Source organism: Lytechinus pictus, chromosome 9, assembly GCF_037042905.1.
Source record: "Lytechinus pictus isolate F3 Inbred chromosome 9, Lp3.0, whole genome shotgun sequence".
NCBI lineage: Eukaryota > Metazoa > Echinodermata > Echinoidea > Temnopleuroida > Toxopneustidae > Lytechinus > Lytechinus pictus.
Window position 1 is genome coordinate 14,541,901 of NC_087253.1, and position 20,531 is coordinate 14,562,431.

General features: G+C 36.4%; 2 protein-coding genes across 2 annotated transcripts; one reads left to right on the forward strand and one right to left on the reverse strand.

Moving 5' to 3' along the window:
* Positions 1 to 4,681: 4,681 nt before the first annotated feature.
* Positions 4,682 to 7,287, reverse strand: LOC129268242 (testis-expressed protein 52-like). Its single transcript, XM_054905815.2, has 2 exons — positions 6,831 to 7,287; positions 4,682 to 6,463 (listed from the first exon to the last, which is right to left on the reverse strand). The coding sequence occupies exon 2, from the start codon at positions 6,447 to 6,449 to the stop codon at positions 5,574 to 5,576; it is 876 nt and encodes a 291-aa protein (XP_054761790.2). The 5' UTR covers positions 6,450 to 6,463; positions 6,831 to 7,287; the 3' UTR covers positions 4,682 to 5,573.
* Positions 7,288 to 7,732: 445 nt separating this feature from the next.
* LOC129268241 (hepatoma-derived growth factor-related protein 2-like) lies at positions 7,733 to 15,666 on the forward strand. The gene is made up of 2 exons (XM_054905814.2): positions 7,733 to 7,906; positions 9,562 to 15,666. The coding sequence occupies exon 2, from the start codon at positions 9,594 to 9,596 to the stop codon at positions 11,886 to 11,888; it is 2,295 nt and encodes a 764-aa protein (XP_054761789.2). The 5' UTR covers positions 7,733 to 7,906; positions 9,562 to 9,593; the 3' UTR covers positions 11,889 to 15,666.
* Positions 15,667 to 20,531: the final 4,865 nt, after the last annotated feature.

The following is a 20,531-nucleotide window of genomic DNA, read 5'->3' on the forward strand; positions in this document are numbered from 1 at the left end:
TCGAATCTTTATTAAAAGCACAAAATATCTGCACATGAAACAAACATAAATAAATCCTCCAGAGAACGGAATGTACAGCTATATCCGCGTTGCTGGGACGAAGACACACTATATACGTCGATGTCCTATAGCTTTCCAAGGTGCATGCACCTTTCTTTCTTTTCTTTTTTTTTACTGTAAACAAAAACTGTTTACGCGATGATTGCAGCAGCTATACAGCACTGGGCCAGTAATAAACGAACTATCTCTGACAGCCATACATGCTAGAATGACCCTCCCTGTGATCCAGGCCTGTGATATATGGCTACCTTATTTAAATAAGTACTTCCTGTACACTTGTGCCATCGTTTCCTTCGACGCCTTCAGGAAACAAATCGTATCTGTCAAATCACTTTCAGTTATGACAACAGGGGCCCGTCTTACATAGAGTTACGATTGATACGATTGATCCGATCAATCGCAACTATGGAAAGCCAGCATAGTCAACATATAAAATGCATGTTAAAAAAAATCTAGATATGAATGTATACCCATAAATTCATTGATTTTTTGACAATTTGGTGTGATCTCCTTTGTTTACAAAGGACATTTTGCAATTTTCCTGTAGAAATTTTTTTTGACACTGATGGATTTCCATAGAGTTACGATTGATTGGATCAATCGTAACTCTTTGTAAGACGGGGCCCATGTCTCTCTCTATTGTAGTAATTTGAGTATACCCGTGCCATATACAGAAGAGGCCGAGAAGAGGAAATATATTACATCCCGCATATTTTACACCTGGCATCACAATAGATCACAATATGACATATAAACTTGTTCATTGAGTTTATTGATGGCCTTCACCATGCATGAATGGTTCATCTTTAAAAAAAGTTCGAAATTTTAACAAATTCTGATCTTCTAAAATATTTCACCCATCTGTGTATATTCCATAAAGAAATTTTAATGATCGAGATATTTAACCCCCCCCCCCCCTCCTCCTCCAATAACATGAATAAATAAACAAAATGGGTCTTTTACAATGATTCCTCCTGAAGAAAATAAGAAATGTAACTTATAAATTCCATGAGTTGAATAATAGAAATATGAATGTGAATTCCCAATTAATTTGACAAAACATTGATTATATGTTTACTTTATAGTCTATCGACGCATGACTAACAATATACATCGCATTGTTCTAAATCTTTGTTTTTGTTCGATCATCTACGAGCCTAATTGCCTATAATACTATACAATATCGGCATAGTCTCACGAAGCATACTTTCGTGAGTGCTACCTGCTGCAGTACAGGCTTTTAGGAAAGGGGTATGTAATGTAAACTATGATGATGAGATCAACCCAAAATATTACGAGTAGTATTGATACGATACGTTTGATTTCAAGGTTGTATTTTTTTTTCATCTTCTTTCCTGCTGGTATAAAACTTATGGACCGCTTATAAGATCTTCAAAATATTCCTTTATTCGATTTTTATTCTTTATAATACTCGTGTCCATACTTTGAATAACAATTCCAAACATTTTATTGCTTTATGTCCTAATTAAAGCTTTCGAATTGTATAAAATGTGACTTCATCGTGACATTGATCTGTTTGAGGGAAATACAGAAATACATTTATCTATACTTTCGTAATTCGTCAAAAGAAAACATGGTTACAAAATGATTAACATAATAGGCCTATGTAAAGAAATTTTTATTGACTTTATGTGGAAATAATGAAAATCTTCATCTAATCACTTTGTGTTACAACAAAGACAGTGTCACATTTTCAGGGAGAGATAAAAACAAATATTCCACATTAAATATAGAAGAAAAATAGATTTGTTCATATTCCATGATAAAGTGCAAAAGGAAAAGTGAGTGGGTTGCATCATCGGTTCCTTGTATGCATACTGACCAAGATGTGCATTAAGAAGTTTACATAATTATTGTAATATAGATCACCCTATTGGCAATGCGACAAAGATGTGTAATATGTCACATGTGGACAACTTTCCCATTACTTTTATATATACTTCACTTAGCTGCCCCTTTTATCACATCTATCAGTAGATCATGTATTCTTTCTATAGGAGGGCGTGTAATACAGATTTTCAAAGAATGAATTATGGATAAATAGTTTGTATCGCCATAACAAAAAGCAAAAAGAGACATTTTGGGGGAATTTTATAGTCCATCAGAGGGAAAGTTGTTCTCATGTGACATCACACATCTTTGAAGCATTGTCAATAGGAGGATCTCCGTAGCATTTGCGATCGCAATTTTCAAATGCTCATAACTCTCTCATTATTCGTCTGATTTTTCTCAAACTTTATTGATCTTATTCAAAATGTTAATAATACTTATGTAACATTCAAATCTTGAAAAGTATAGCCGTTTGATCTTTTCAACTGGTGATTCTCGTTAAACTTTGAACATTCAGCTTTAACACAGAGTTAATAATAGACATGAATAGCGCCATCTATCGGCGAAAATTTGTTTTCCGTTAAAAGTGGAACTGACAAAAAGTTTTATAGTGTAAAAATAGCAGAAAAAAAAATATTGGTGAAGGTTTAAGGGAAACCCACCATAGATTAAAAAGTTAAAATTTTCATGATGACTGATATGTTTTACTTTTTAGGAGCGGATGTGGAATGATTTCTCTATCGATATACTGATGGTACAATAAAAAACATTTTGAATTTTCTGAGAAAATGATATATCATTGATTTTTTTACCATAAAATGTCATGTAGGAAAGCTGCTCGCATATGATATCACAGATGTCGTAATTATAATTCTAGTAGTTGTCGGTAGTTGTTTTATTGTTTGATGGATTTTCCTCAAACCTTCGCCAATATTCAATATAGTGTGAAGTGTTCTGCTATTTTTAACATAAACTTTTGTCAGGATGAGCTTCGCCTTTAAAAGCGCACTTTGGTCATTTACCTTGCAAATTTAGGAATTCGGTATCCAGAAGCTACAAAGGTTATATCATGAAGTCTATATTTCTCTCCCTTTATATCTCAGATCTCCCACCCCCCCCCCCCCCCCTATCTCTCTTTATCACTGTATCTCATATTCTCTCTGTTTCTCACCCAATGTCATCTTTCTCTACCTCTTAAAGGGGAATGAAACCTTTGGAACAAGTAGGCTTGTATCGAAACAGAAAAATCAAAGTATAAAAACAAAGAAAGTTTGAGAAAAATCGGACAAATAATGAGAAAGTTATGAGCATTTGAATATTGCAATCACTAATGCTATGGAGATCCTCCCATTGGCAATGCGACAAGGATGTGTGATGTCACATGTGAACAACTTTCCCTTTATATTGATGGACTATAAAATACCCAAAAAATGTATCTTTTTGCTTTTCCATATGGTGATACAAACTCTTTATCCATGATGTATTCTTTAAAAATCTGTATTACATGCCCTCCTATAGAAAGAATATATGCTCTACTGATAGATGTGAAAAAAGAGGCAGTTTAAGTGAAATATATACTTAAGTAATGGGGAGAGTTGTTCACAAGTGACATCACACATCTTTGCCGCATTGCCAATGTGAGGATCTCCATAGCATTAGTGATCTAATATTCAATGCTCATAACTTTCTCATTATTTGTCCGATTTTTCTCAAATTTTCGTTTATCTGTTTCTTTGATTTTTCTGTTTTCACACAAGCTATCTTGTTCCAAAGATTTCATTCTCCTTTAATTTCTGAATTACCTATAAGCATAAATTACTGTATGGTGAATATGTCTACTTCCCTCATCACTTATTCAGGTTCAAATTACATTAATGAAATTGAGTGATGCTTGGAAACATGCATTCTCCAAATATTGTATATCTTGGCAAATATTGTGATATGAATGTTGTAAAATGTAGCAAAAGATTATCCTTTTGTAGGCATACATGATAAAACTACATTTCAAACTGTTGCATCATGGGTAATGTTCCAGCAACCCTGTGAGCAGTTTGTGCCTTGAGCTGGCGCTGTTGATCAGAGTGGTTGTTGTATACTGGCTTTAATCTACTTTAGAAATCAAATCCATGACAGACCATATTGCCAAAAACACGAATAATGTACGGTAATACTTCCAGAATCAGAATATTAGAGGCTGTTCTCACTACGTTCCTAAAACTAGTTTACTGGAAACTAGTTTAGTGGAAACTAGTTTAACGCGTAGTGAGAACGGTCGAAGCGGTCTTGGAAGCGATCTTCCAAACCAGTTTGGAAAACCACCTCGCGATGTAGTTTTCAAGATCGCTTTGCCTCGTTAAACTGGTTTTAGCGTAAGTGAGGACACAACCGTTCTTCGGGAAGCGATCTTCGCACATTTTGAGCGCGCTACTCCACACGACAGGTGTAGAATGCCCATGCTGCGGTTTTGAATTTCGCGCGAAACGTGTCACCCCACTGAGAGCGTTTCCATAGCAACAAGAGCGCTTTACGTGAAGTGATTTTGAAAACCACTTTCGTGTGATCAAGTGGGAACGCTAGCAAAGCGATCTTCCAAAGTGGTTTCCTGAATCAGTTTCCAGTAAACTAGTTTTAGAAAGCGTAATGAGAACGGCCTCTTATTCATCATTAGTCTACAGGCACAAACCTTTGGCTTGAACATAGTGCATAGTGCAGTCTGAACATAAAGCTGGTATATCCAAGGTCTGAAATAGGAGACTATTAGGAGACTTAGTTATGTACCGTGGCTGCTTTAATATAAGAAAGATGTACAAAGCAAAATAATCAATTGAAATTCATTGCATCATCAATTTATATCCTTTGTTTCTCATATTAAAGCAAATTTGTGAAAAACTGTACTTATTTGTTCTTCTTGAATGAGGTACAATAAAATATTAGCATTCAATAACAGTTATCAAAGTTAGCCTATAGGCTTAATTAAGCCATTGCTATGCAAATATCAATAATTGACCTCAAAACTTATTCTTTGAACTGACAATTATTTCTTATACTATTAAAAACACTAAAACCAAGCATCATGGTACATTGTACACACTTCATTTAAACAAGAATCAAGATGCAGATCTTGGGGAGAGCCTGGGGGGGGGCAAAGGGGGTGCATGGCCCCTCTACTCCTATTGCCCAAAATTGAGAATTGCTCATAATATTTCATGAGAAGTGTTCCCTTTCCCCTGTTTTGGGCAAGATGTTTTTTTTTTTTGGAAGGCGATGGGGGGGGGGGGGGAAGGAGGATTGTAAAAAAAAATAAAAGATCAGGGAGGCCAATTTCAGACTGAATTCAGACTTAAAAACATATTTGTCAGACAGAATTCAGACTTCAACACATATTTTTGGCAATAGAAAACTCCTCTTTTATGTAGAAAAAGGGTCATTCTGAATGATCATCAGAATTTTTTTATCCAGTCTAAGTACATATAGCATCCCTGAAAGATCAATAAGTTTTCTTTTGCCCCTCCCCTTACGAAATCTTGGATCCACCCCATGCGACATTCAGTCTAATATATCGCACACTACCCATTTGGGGCAGTACCTACAATTAAAGGATAATTGAGAAAACTTCCAGGACAATTCTAAAGTTCCATTCAAGCTCTGCTCGGAACAGAATCTCACTTGAAATATATTTCGAGCGGAGCAGCAAATTTTCTATCCTTTTTCTGCTTTGAGAGGGACTTTTTCTCCGCTGTTTCTTTCATAACCCTCTCGAAGTCTGGATGGTTGTCTTTGAAGGATACCTTCCAGAGTCTGTTGGGACTAGTCATGTGAGTTCCGAGTTTACTGCGTTGGCTCTCCCGATCGATTTCATTCATCTCCCGGAACTTTGTTGTCACTGTTGAATGCGGTTCTCCCCTGAAACGGCGCTCATGTCGAACGAACCCTTCAGGTGGGACGATGTTCCCTTCTGTGTCCATAGGTGGGACTCTCATCTGGCTGCGAAGCTTGAGGCGCTGGAAGTCTTGTAGCTCCCTCATGGAGTGGGTGATTGCCAGATGGCGTTTCTTCGGGTCGCGGATGACAGGCACTTCACTAAGGAACTTTGTAAACGTGTGATCGCCCATTTCGGAGTGTGAGGGGACGGGTATGGGGTACATAGCCGCTATCGTTTCTTTAACTCGCCTACCAGGAGTGGATATCTTGTAGCCTTCGCCGTGACTGAAGTTCCTCCATACGTTACTGTTATACCGGTCATCCCATCGCGGGGGGAACGGTGGCCCACGCCTCCCACTTTCTACCCACATCCGGAATGCATCAGACGGCTCAGGATTGCACGACTCTTCAACGCTGGTCCGAAGCTTGTGGTTGATTTCTATATTTGACAAAGACCGGGGCGGGAGTCTGGAGCATTTTGCTTGGATCGGTCTCAATTTGAAGGACGTCTCGTGCTGTGATTTGTCAGCATAGATGTACTCCCGCTCTTGAAGCAAAAGTTCGGGAGAGTTGTCAAAATAATTAAACAAAGGATATGTTGATACTTCACTTGCCATCCTAACTGGTCAGTCTGAAGGAAAAGAAAAAAAAGATGTCAAGGATAAATCATAAGATAAACAATTATTTAGATAAATTAAAGTCCCTATCAATTGTATATCCTTAATTGACACATGCAATGTCAATTTTGTATATATTTTATAGGGCTAACAATTCCCAATAGATGACGAAGAATGGTAACAATTCAATTAAATTCATCACATTAATCATTGGTGATATTTAGAACAAACCAATGTAAGTATTGCATTTTGGAAATTATGCATTCGATATACAAACTGAGACTGAGTCAAGATGATCTACTCATTTCCTGCAATCCAATATCAGATGAGAATGCTTGCAAGAAAAAAAGTAAAAACTTAATATCTATTTTGATAAATTACCTCCTGTTTATAGCATTCTGAATGTCTGAATCTCTTTCAATATCTTCAAATCGAATATATTTTCCTCAAAACAGGCACAGGCTCCACAGTACGTCAGCCCTACTTCGGGTTCTTCTTCTCGCGCTCCTGGCGCGTCTGTCCCTACTCGTCGATCGGAGCAGCTAGCGGCTCACAACCCCACAGTCACTGACAAAATTAAGTGTCGAGATCGAGACGAGACCGAAGATTGAATTCGAACTCCAGTAACTTCTTTCGCAGGAATTTTATGCGAAGTCAAAATTTTGCAGCCTACTCCATTTGAAATGATATATTTCAAGTAGCGTGATTTTTTCCTGATTTTCCTTCCAAATCTATATAAGTAAATGGTATTTGGTTTTATATTTTCTAAAATATATATATATGTTCTCTCCGCAAATATAGTTTTAGATCCTTCGGTGCACCTGTAGCTTTTGTCCAGGTTTTTAAAGACGAGTCGATTGTATTATAGGGGGCCAAATTGGAATATTATTGCCTACAAAATACTTTTTATGACACAATATCAGCTTCAATAATCACATATTTTCTATCATATAAATTTTAATTGATTTGTAAAAACATTAATATATGTTTTGTGCTTTTTATAAGTATAATTAAAATTTTATCGGGAACATATACCCTACAAACTAGTAGAAGCGCCCACAAGGTTTCTTAGCAACATATGAAGCTGTTCGATTAATCATGCTGACACCATTTGATAATATGAATAAATTGCATTTGATCATAGATTTCCAAAAATTCTTCCAAATAATTTCCTGAATATGAATTAAATTATTACTACATATTTTTTTTTAAGTCTCGATAAACTATTTATTATGAAGTATATGTGATGAATACATATAATAAAGCAAAGATTACAGGGAGGTAACGAAGTAGATCGAATATCCAATTAATCTTGTCCTCAAGGCTCAGCCCGGCCTGTGATGATTTCGTTTTACACCGTAAAATTGATATGCAGCCTTTTTATGCGTTCTGTGCCTTGATTTAAATAAAGTCATGGATCGAGGAGGATATGATAGAATTCTAGCTCGCTTATTTTGGTGAGTATTATCTTAAATATTGACCACGAAGAATGAAAATTGAGGATTGAATCTAACATAGTCCCATCCGTTTCTTTCGGTGTACTGTAACGTTATGGTGTCGGATCTTGCTCCTCTCTTGGTCACCTCCGCCAAGACTTCATACGCAGAGTCGAGATCGAGGAGTGTCTCACCGACCACCCAGATTACATGGACTTGTATACAGTTGTTGATCCACACCAATTTTCCTGTGCTACCCTATTAACCCATCAACCTGGTCTCCCTTCCGAAGAGGCGAAGTGAATAATAGTTAAGTACTAGTCTCAAGTCTGCTCCTCAAATCTCTCTTTTTTCTACATAAAGTTCATGACCACCGCTCCAACGTGATGTTGAATCCCTAACTTATCGGACTGGAATTGATATATTCGTTTCTGAGAATCTCCAAAACAGTGGAGGGATCACCTAAGAGAGGTGTACCATATGGACATTGGCCTCTTGAGTCTTGACTTGATTGAGACATTAACAGAGTACAGAGTCAGGACCCCCTTCCCTTGGCCTTGGGGCCTCTTCCATTGACTAGTGATACCATGCGAGACCTAAAAAACACGTAAAAATTATATTTTATCAAGATAAGGGCTCTCGAAATCTTTCATTCCAGATTTTATTTCAATTTTGCCTTTCCAGTTTCTGCTCTACGAAATAACCTTGTTGATTGTTCATTGAATGAGTGCTCTACGACAGTGTTTTTAAACTACATGTGTAGTTCATTGGTCTTGCGAATTGGAAAATATGAGCCTAACGTTAGCCCTATATTTTGTGAGGCCCACATTTTTGTTTTTACTAACTAAGTTAGAGCGAGAGAAACTGTCAAACTTGGCTTAGTTGGTCTAGCTAAAATGCAAAAATAATTCATCATAATTTAGTAATTGACTCCCACACAAAAGATACCCAAATTAATTTAGAAGCTTCGCGTAATTTGTTTGGTACAATTCACACTTTCATTGCAGTTTATCAGAATAATAATGTACTGTATCATATGTCCAAAACTCTCTTCCATCTTATCTTCAGCTTCACCCCACCCCCACAAAAATAAATTGAAGTAAATGAATAAAATGAGTGAATAAATAAATAACTAAATTAATTATTCAATTAAAATAAAAGAATAAAATATTGAAAAATTGAAAAATCTTTGCCTTGCAACTTACACTACAGCCAGCCATAACCCATAAAAACTCTTGATTTCATACACTCGACCAACCAGACTATTATCTCCATGTATTATGATATTTGCAATTTATTTTGCATGCATTTGTGAAAAGTTAATCACGTAATAATACAATTGATCCGATCAACCACAACTATGGAAAGCCAGCAACTTTAACATCTGAAATGCATGTTTGTTCAAAATATTTTGTCTAGATATGATGTATGTATTTATACATAATTTTCTTGTAAATTCAGTGTGTTTGTTTGTTTACAAAATTATAGATATTGTGCAAATTTCCTATTTAAAAAATTATGACATTGACGGATTTCCATATGGAGGTTGATCAGATCAATGGTAACTCTTTGTAAGATGGGGTCCAAGTTTTCTGTGTTTTTTTAATTTAAATTCAAGTATGAGAAATAAAACTGACTCCCTTTCTTCTCTTCTCTCTTTCTCTCTTTTATATTAGGCACAAGCTCTGAGGAGTCTACATTGTACACTATGTCAGGCTTCAAGGCCAAGCACCAAGCACTGCAGATTCTGCAGCGTCTGGCATCTGGTGAAAAGCTTCCAGGCAAGGAGAGAAACCCAACTTTCTCACCTCGGAAACCGGGCATCAGGAACTCAGATGATATCCTCAAGGAAAAGTACAATGAACTTGCCGAGCTGGTGGCCCTACAGCGCCTTGAAAAGCAGGCAGTGTCATCTTTGCAGAAGATGTATGTCAGTCCGCCGAAAGGGGAGAGGAGATCTCGGAGGAGAAGAAGGGATGGAGAAACGAGGACAAAGAGGAAGGAGGATGGTGAAAGGGAAGGCTCAAAGAAGCAGAGGCCAATGTCTGCTTCATCCACATCGTCCTATTCATCTTCTGCATCATTTGCCTCAAGGGCATCCTCAATGTCAAATTCTTCGAGGTCATCCTCAATGTCAAATTCATCTAGGTCATCTTCAATGTCATCTAGGTCAAATGTATCAAGATCATCTGCTTCATCAAATACTTCAAGGGCATCCACAATGTCAAATTCCTCAAGGGCATCTACAAGGTCAAAGTCATCATCTACTCCAAAACCAGTTGAGAGGCACTTTGTCACCATCGTAGAGGAGGAAGAGGAAGAGGAAGTTGTGAATCAAGATGACATCAAGGAAAGACAGGTCGTCCAGTTTGACAAAGACCTAGCTCAAGAAAACAAGGAGGAAGCCGAGCGCAAGAAGGAGGCCTCAAAACGTAGAAGGCAGGTTTCGTTTGTCCTGGAAACGCAGGAAAAGAGTAGTGATGATGATGACGATATGGATGATGAAGAAGAGAGTGTTTCTGATGAAGATGAGAGATATGTCCCTGGAGAGGAGAGTTTGTCTCCTTCTAGGTCGCAGGGTAATGATAGAAGGCGTGATAATGCAGGTGATCCAACACCTCGTTACATTGAGATTGAGGACAGTATACTGAGGGAGATTCTCAGTCCAAGGTCTCCTCGTCGTGGTTTTAAGTTATCACAGAAGTCAGAGGACAGATCACCATCCAGGGATAGATCGAAATCACCCCAGCGGAAAGCACGTAGTCCATCCCCGAAGAGGGCATGGGAAGTACCAAACACTTTACCGCTTCCCCCAAGACCTGTCAAAGACATAAAACCTTGTGATCATAAGTTGAGCGACACCGACAATCCTGAAATAAAGAAGTGGCTGCGTCACAAGAATGCTCTGATTCGACGGGAGAGGAAGGCAGAGTTGCAGAAAGAGAGGGAGAAGCAAAGATCTGCAGAGGCATCCAGTCAGAAACGAGTTGAAAGACTTGTGGAATCTGAAGAATTCTACGATACTTGGATGAAGCAGAAGAAAAAAGACCTGAGGAGGAAGCACAGAGATGAACGTCGTCTTGCCAAAGAGGAAAGGAGGAGACAAGAAGAAGAAAGGGCTAGAAGAGAAAAGCTATTCCAGGAAAAGATCCGCATGTCTGTTGCTTCTTTTGGTGAGAGAGTCCCGACACCAAGAAAAGAGAAACAAGCAAGGAAGCAGTCTGGGAAATCCAGTGGTGAAGACAACAGTCCCAAGACCAAATTAAATATTAGAAAAGCGAAAGACAAGGGTACGGAAAATGATGGACAGCAGAGATTTCCATCTTCGAATCCTTTCAAGGGAGTGACGTATGATGAATGGATGAAGCAAAAGATGAAGCAAGATGAGATGAACAAAAAGGAGGAAAGACAAAAGAAAAAGATTGATCCTGACTTGGAGGACATCATCCCACAGGTTGCTAAAGAAAGGATTGACAGAGCCAAGATTGGGAAGGGGAGAAGGGTCAGCAGTGCTTTTGGAAAGGAGAAGGATGAGAGACCGGAATGCGATCGTGCTGCAACCGAAAAGACTGATGCGCCAAAACCTTACAGGTGGTCCAACGATTCTACAAGCACCTCTGATAAACATTCCAAACAAAGCAGTGCACATGGCAAAGTGGGGCTTCACAGACCATCCACTGCTAAAAATCACCTCCGCAATGCACCCCACCAAGAGAGGGCACCATCGGCCAATCTTGGCAAGGTTCAAGGTCCCAGAGTCTTTTCGCCCTCTTTCGCCCGTCCAGAGCCGCAGGGAAGTGAGAGTAACGATGATCATTCAGAACATAATGGAAATAAGGGTAAGCCAATACTGCATAGAAACACGGCTGGTAAGAATGATAAGGTTGGCAATCAAAATGAAGAAGGGTGTGTCTGGGAAAAGGCTTTGGTGAAAGCAAACCCTGCACAGCCAGTTGCAGATCCTGAAGACTTATCAATCTTTTTAACAGAATTTGATGGGTAGTTAGACATAAGGTTTTACTCCACTATTATTAAACCAGAATGTTTCAATTGCATGTATGGCTTGTCCTTGAGCAACAAAAAAAGAGTTGTATTTAATATGCCTAGACCCTGTTGCATAAACATTACTTGTATAGTAACCTTGCCATCCAAAGGTAATTTTCTTGAAATCCTTGAATTTAATTGGCTGCTTACCATTGTTACCATGGTAGTTACCATTGGATTGCAAAGTTACTATAAATAATAATTTTTATGCAATGGGGCCCTGGTTTGTCATGTTCAGTAACAAAAGGCAAAATATTTCTATATTAAAATAAATGAATAAATTGCTCCTTATGACAATTTGTTATTGTCAATGAATTGTTTTCCACTATAGAGCTCAGTTTTAATATGATCAGGAAATATGAATATTTGTAGCTCTTCCACGATTTGTAAATTACACTCGGCCTTTATACCAAATTGCACCATGATACGCAAATTAAGGGACAATCATACTTTCAGTACAAAGCTTTGAGTATTTAGAAGCACATATTATGCAGAACTGAAATTACAAGTACAAGGGTTTTTTTTTTTTTGAAAATTATCCTAATTGCAATGCCCTTTCACAACATCACTCAATTCTTTCCATTAAATTTTTTTTTTGCATTTTAATGAGGATTAAAAAGGAAAAAAGTATAAGAGGGATGCATTTTTATGAAAAAACAAGATGTAGGGAATTTCACTTTCATGGGAAGAGCATTGGAGGTTGGGGCGGGGGGTGGACTATGAGAGATCATTGCGGAGGATAAACAGAGAGTACTTCAAAGTGAACATGTGTCCTGTGTAACAACCAAGCATTTATTGGTGTTATTGTAGTACTCATTATCGTATTCAGGCTTTGTAATCAAAGGATTATTTTGTGAAAATATAAGCTCGCATTACACCAACCCAGCATATTTGGAAAAAAATGAAATATCTTACTTACTGTAATAATAATAATATAGGGTATTTATATTGCGCACATATCCACCTTGTTAGGTGCTCAAGGCGCTCCTATATTACCCGGCTAAGCTAGGCGTTCATAGCGCACACAGCTTTTTAAGGAATTACTTCCTACCGGTACCCATTTACCTCACCTGGGTTGAGTGCAGCACACTGTGGATCAGTTTCTTGCTGAAGAAAATTACGCCATGGCTGGGATTCGAACCCACGACCCTCTGTTTCAAAGTCCGAAGACTAATCCACTGGGCCACAACACTCCACTGTATGAGAACAGGGAGTCTACCCAACTTGGTTACAGTACAGTTCTTGTAGAAACAAACTCTACTCTGTAAAGGTAAAGGTTTACTTGAAACTACTGTATGTTTCTACCGGGCTTTGTAGAAACACTGGTCTGGCTGTAAATTATCAACAACGCTTTCACATCGCATTAAAATTTTAATTTTGTGAATAATTTCACCTTGAAGTCTATGAAAATGCAGTGATAGCACATCATTTTTGCAGATTTATAGTACATGGACATTGTCATGTATATCTTGTTTTGATATCTACTTGGATGGCATCAGTGTTGTACTTGTATTGTATATTATGAGAATAGGGATTCTAGCTAGCCAACTTTGTTACAGTACAATTGTGTAACAACATTGGATAATGCTATAATTTCTTTGCCCTGCCCTTACCGAACGAATCATTGTGTTGATTGATACCTAATTTAAATGGTTACAGCTTCTTTTCCCAAAAGTTAGTTATACAGTTTTGATTTTTTAATACTCCGAAGGTTCAATACTCTGAAGTTACGTTTGTCTGAAGTTTTGTTAAATCAGACAGTTTGTTATTCTGAAAATGAACTTAGATTTGATAATCCGAAACTTGGTTAATCCAAAAACAAATTTTGAAGTTCTGATAGTGAGAAAATAAGTTATCTTTGTAATTGTTTCATTTTCAGATTATTGAGCCTTGGGAATAAGAACTCTTAATTCATTTTTGATTATTAATCAACTTTATTTTATCATTGGATTATCAAACCTTCAGAATAATAAACCCTATTTTATTTTCAGATGAACCTTAGAATAACAGGCCTGCATAATAATGCCACCAATTTTTAATGAATGAATCCTTTTTCTTCATCTGGCCATATGAAATTTGTGTTTTTCAAATGATTCAATCCTAAAAAGCGGATTAGTCATAAACTTTATCACGACTGATCCCATTATTATGTCGCTTTAATCCATTTCCACACATGGCCAGTGATCAATTTTGAAGTATTTATTGGAGATGAACAAGATGTTTTGTCATGTAATGATGTGACATTTATGATAGAAAATAGATTCTATTTTTGTGAAATGTATAATACAGTAGATTGTTTTATGAAATAATAAAAGTGAAACATGTTTGAAAAGTACAATATGAATTTCAAAGCCAATCATCATTGGTATTAACTTCTTATAATAATATTTAAACTTGATATTAGTGAATTGAATTCATTTATTTCCACATTACGAAAAAAAATAATTCATATACCGGGATATTCAACTTTTCAAGAAGTTAGAGAATTTTACAGTATGATATGTAGGCAGCTAGAAAATATCAAAATATATTATTTTTGTTAATGCAGCCACTGAACAAAAATAAAATAGTGCTTTCATACAGGTATTTCATCTTGCAATAGGAAACAATGAAGTTTGTATTTTTACTAATATAATGTGTTGTAAAATTTTGTACAAAATTGTGTCATAGTTTGTGCAATCTCAGGTAGTAATTTTTTAGCTTGAAGCAAAATGTTTGTTGTGTTCATAATCAAAATGTTAAATCTCTGTAACATCTTTTTTATTTTCCTCTCAGAGTACAATTGTGCAGTGTTGAATTAAAATGTGTACTGCACAAATCATGTGATATGTATCAAATTGTTCACAGCAAAAAATAGAAGTCAAACATATATGCAAAATTAATACTGTACGTGTCAACCTACATGTAACCCCATAGTGAAAAGAGTAAAAGAAATATTGCTTATATATCAAAGGTTTAATTCAAGTTCTAATCAGATCTACTTTTTATTTTGGTTGAAACATTATATTGATTAAATAATATATGTTCAAAGAGAATAAAGGGGTTCTGTGACACTGTAAAGTTATTGAATTATTCAACAGTTGGTTTTTTTTTTTTTTTTTAACTCCTCTGCATATTGGGGACTCCCAGAGTCTAGTTTGTGTAATATATGTTTAGTTTGCAGACAATTTCCATGCATAATTCTTTATTATATGTTTGAAATACATTCCATTTTATAATCTGCCTTTACTTTAATTTTTATTAATGCATGTGCCAAGTCTTTCTGATTATTTTTCTGCTGAAATAGACAGCTCTATGTTGTGCATGAGGTTTGCTACTTTGAAAAGTAGAGTGCATTTAATTATGTTGTAAAAAGAAATGATTTCTAGCATTATTAGAAAGAAAATTGTATGCAGTTTGTATGGTCCAGGTCTTGTGTTCCAGAGTTGCAATTGACTGGATTGAATTAAACTACATGTATGGTCGCCTTATTGAGTTTTATGACGTTACTCCGACATTTTATATTTCAATGGGTAAAAAGTCACACACCAAAGCTTTGAAATCAGGATTTTTCTCATTTGTTTGACGTTGTATATACAAGGGTGACTGGAGTACTTGAGCATTGTATTATTGAAATTCGAAATGAATTGGGATTAATTGCAATTCTCAGTTAGATAGGGCTAGGAATATGATTATGGACCTTGATTGTGAATCAATGTGTAGTTGGCTTATTAAAATATTTAGCTTTTACAAATGGATTTTATTGTCATTTCTAATACCTGCTAGTAATTTGTGACTTCTTTTTCAATTTGGTGCAGGGTACATGTAGACTAGTCAGACTCGAATGATGACAGTGATGGTGGTGGTAGTGATGATGATGGTGGTGGTGATGGTGGTGGTGATTATGATGGTAGTGATAGTGGCTGTGATGGTTGTGGTGGTAGTGATGATGATGGTGGTGGTGGTGGCCATTGGCGGCGGAAGCCAAAAATTTGAGGGGGGACACAGGAAACAAAATTGACAAGCCAAAAAAACAAAAAAAAGGTTATCAAACAAAATTTCAGGGAGGGACTACCAAAATTTTTTGACAAGCAAAAAAAAATAAAAAATTTAGGGGGGATCGTCCCCCCACCTCAAATTTAGGGGGGACATGTCCCCCCCGCTTCCGCCACCTATGGTGGTGGCAGTGATAGTGATAATGGTTGTGGTAGAAGTGATGGTGGTTGATATGATGGTGGTGGTGATCGTGGCAGTAATGTTGATGATGATAATAATGGTGGTGGTATAGTGAGGATGATGATGATGAATATGGGGGCTGTTCGGATATCACATCACCAATTAGAAACTTCCACAAATGGGCAAAAAATCCATAAAAAATGTACATCCAAACCCCTATATATGGGACCTTCATGAAATTTTCTGTCCCTGATTTCTTGTTCTTTTGGCGGTCTGTAATGTTCTCAAATAATAACAACGCGCCTTGGAATAGAATATTTCTAGATAGATGGCGCTATATAAATGCCTATTATTATTATTATTAAATGACCATGACTTGGTCAGTTTATGAAGTGAAGTAAGACTTGAGAAAAATGGGAGTCATATTTACAAAAAGGTTGATAATTTTATGGAATTGCCCAAATTCATAACTCGCATATTCATTGAAAGTATTTTGAAATTGTTCTGCTTTTATCAAAATCAGTTCATCGCCAGCGTGAACTTCCCCTTTAAGCTTAACTTTAGACACAAAGAGCCACTTGATGTCAAGTTGCTTGATAAGAGACTTACATGTATATATTAAAAAAGTTGCTTAAAATATGCAGACATGCCAACCATTCCCTTTATAGAGTATTTGTTCGTCTTTTTTGCTATAAATACACCAATACTTTTTTTGTATGATTTGTTACTGTTTTTTAAATTTCTGATCATGGAGTATGTATTATACACAGCGCGTGACACTAGTGCCGGTCCGACAGTCCCAGACCGGTAAAAATCACGGTCAGGCCAGTAACTTGTTGCATGAAAAGAACAAGTAAACTCTCTTGCCTACAATTAAGCACATGTTTAAAAGGGTAAATTTTCAAGTAGAGTCATTTTACATGCTTTTTCACCGATCTCACTACAACAGGCTGGCGATTTTACGTTGAGACAAATTTTTAAGAATACTCTTTTGTAAAAAATACTTTTTTTTCCTTGTAACAATAGTTTTTGGGGTTGTGGAAGGTTGGCTGGCCTGAATATGGGACAAACATATTAACATGGTAATGAAGGTTATAGTGATATTCATTAGAGAATGACTGCATTACAGATTTCTAACATTTAAATTTAGTGACATCACATGCAAGCGATTGCCCTCAATGCCATATCAATGCCTTACCATACACGAACCAGCTGGAGATCTCCGGGATGAGCGAAGGAAGAAGAATAAGGTACTGAACCATTTTCTCAGAAAATAAATGTTATGATGGTGATGATGATAAAAACAAGTTTCATCTGTGCATTCACTGACACATTATTTCATCCCTGCTTTTCTATTAAAAAGGTATATCTAATCATTTTTAATTTTTTTAATTAAATGCTAAAAGGTAGCTATTTTCAAAAAAGTTATAACATTCAATTTTTGGGAGCTGCTTGAATTCAATGTTACAAAATCTTAATGAAAATCCATAATATTGTTCAATTTACTGGAAATTTCTGAAATGTAGTCGACATGGGCTTCCTGTCGAATATAAATAAATAACAATGGAATTACACAATTTTAATAGTTTCAGTCACTTCACATTCAATGTGATATTTAATGTGTTTGGGACACTTGCCCTCTCATAATATACATTATACAGGTCTGTAATATTTCACTACATAAATCATTTGAAATGATACATCGACACAGCTTTTCTAAGAAAAACAAATTTAATACAACAGACATTGAAATAGGGATACCTAGGTCCCTCGTGATAATTCAATTCAGCTACAATATGGGATAAAGATTGTACAATATATTATGCATTCGACATGCAGATGACTTATAGTTTCTTTTCAAAATTTAGTATTTCAAGTAACTATACACAGATGTGGCAGTAATACACATGCTACCCATTTTGAGCAATTTCATGCATGTGTGAATAGCATAGAATAATCCTAAATAATCTTATTCTTTGATTTCACTGCAGTCTTTTTTTTTTTTATTAAAATATTCTTTAAATTTATGGTCTTATTTTCCTTTCCAATAATGTTTTTGAATACCCAAGCTTTCCAAACTAAATACCCAACAAACATTATCTGGGGGTGTCTCACAAAGATTTAAGTATGAATTTCTGACAAATTTCTGTAGCGCAATAAGTTTATCATTACTGTACTATGCTTTTAAGTAAAAAAAATTAATAAATTCTTGGATATTCAGGGGAAACAGCCGATTCATCATTCTGGTTTAAATTTGGTAGAGTAATAAATGGGCTCCATAAAAAATCCCTCTCTCTAGTATACAAATAGCGAATAGGCATGAGTGCGATGGTGCGAGATTTTGCATGAGGTGAAAGAAAGATGCTCTATTCAACGAGGCGTGAGCCGAGTTGAATAGAGCGTTTCTTTCTTTCACCGAATGCGAAATCTCGCACCATTGCACGAATAAGAATATTCGCTATTTGTGTTGTACAACGCCTCGGAATTTAGCGAAAATATGAAAAAACAAAGAGTTTATCCCTATAGTAATCTATGAAAAGGGAGCAAAAATACCGAAAGCAGAAAGCAAAATCCCACAAGCGCACATGACCTTGGGCAGCCTTGCGCATTTAGCCAGCTGGCTTATACGCGTATTGTTCATTTTTACCGAGCGCAATGAATTATATCGTATTGTGACGTCACCTCCTAAAGCCGTGCAACGGTACATTTTGGACGGTACATTTTGGATGGTACGTCTTTTGTGCAACGGTACGAATGTTTGACATTCAGCCTCCCATTTGCTCGCGTACAATATACAAATAGCGAATAGGCATGAGTGCGATGGTGCGAGATTTCGCATGAGGTGAAAGAAAGATGCTCTATTCAACGAGGCGTGAGCCGAGTTGAATAGAGCGTTTCTTTCTTTCACCGAATGCGAAATCTCGCACCATTGCACGAATAAGAATATTCGCTATTTGTGTTGTACAACGCCTCGGAATTTATCGAAAATATGAAAAAACAAAGAGTTTATCCCTATAGTAATCTATGAAAAGGGAGCAAAAATACCGAAAGCAGAAAGCAAAATCCCACAAGCGCACATGACCTTGGGCAGCCTTGCGCACATGACCTTGGGCAGCCTTGCGCATTTAGCCAGCAGGCTTATACGCGTATTGTTCATTTTTACTGAGCGCAATGAATTAAATTGTATTGTGACGTCACCTCCTAAAGCCGTGCAACGGTACATTTTGGATGGTACGTCTTTTGTGCAACGGTACGAATGTTTGACATTCAGCCTCCCATTTGCTCGCGTACAACAAGCTAAGTAGGCGTTGTACAATATAAAAAGATTTGCATACTATGGATCCCTCCTCTGATAATGCACATATATTTCATTACATGAGGCACTGGACAACTATCAAACCATTTGTCTCTTAGTGTTTCTAGTTTGGCTCATTCAAAAATTAAACTTCTAAAATGGCTCATTAAATGCATTCTGGTACATCTTAGTAGAGCGGATTAGCCGAACAATTGTGCAAATTATGACTAAAGCATGAAACTTTCACAAGTATTAGTATATGCCGTAAGATTTATTTTAAAGATGGGAGGTAAATTTTTAAATGCCATTTTCGGCCGTTGCCATGGCAACGGATTAATTTCTCCAAAACAACATACATTCCCATGTAAATGGTAAATAAACATGATATAGATGACCAAAATGATAATTTTCAGGCTCCCGATTGAATACATATGAAATTTAGAAATATTCAAGATCATCAAGATAGTTCCAATTGGTCCGTTGCCATGGCAACGGCTTGTTTTTCCCCAGAAAAATAAAAATATTTGTTTGAAAAACCTTGTAGAATATGATTTATCTTTAATTTCCCCTAATTTTACAGTGCTTAATAAAGATATTTTGGTTGCTAAATGTGTAAATTACATCTCAAGCCATTGCCATGGCAACCAAATATAATCTAGTTTACAAAAATAACATGGTTGACAAGACAATGGACAGGTAGAAAATACAAGTGGAATTAACTTAATATGTATGCTTAAGTTTTGACCCCCTCATTTGAACAAAAAATACAGAAAGTGTTCTGCAGGAGTTCTTTATAAAGATAAAAAATCATGTTGCCTTGGTAAAGCTTGAATTAAATTGAAAAAGAAACAATTTTGCAAAGGGCCCGTTGCCATGGCAACAGCTTATTTCCCTCTAAAAAGGTAAACATATTGATAAAAATGTAGAATACATGTACGATATGATCATCATTCCATTTTCCCAAATTTAAAGGTACTAATCGAGATATGTTTGTGACTAAATTTATAAATATAACATCTTAAGCCATTGCCATGGCAACCAAATAACATCTAATTTACAAAAATAACATGGTTGACAAGACAATTGACAGGTGGAAAATACAATTGGAATTGACTTAATCTGTATGCTTAAGATTTGACCCCCTCATTTGAA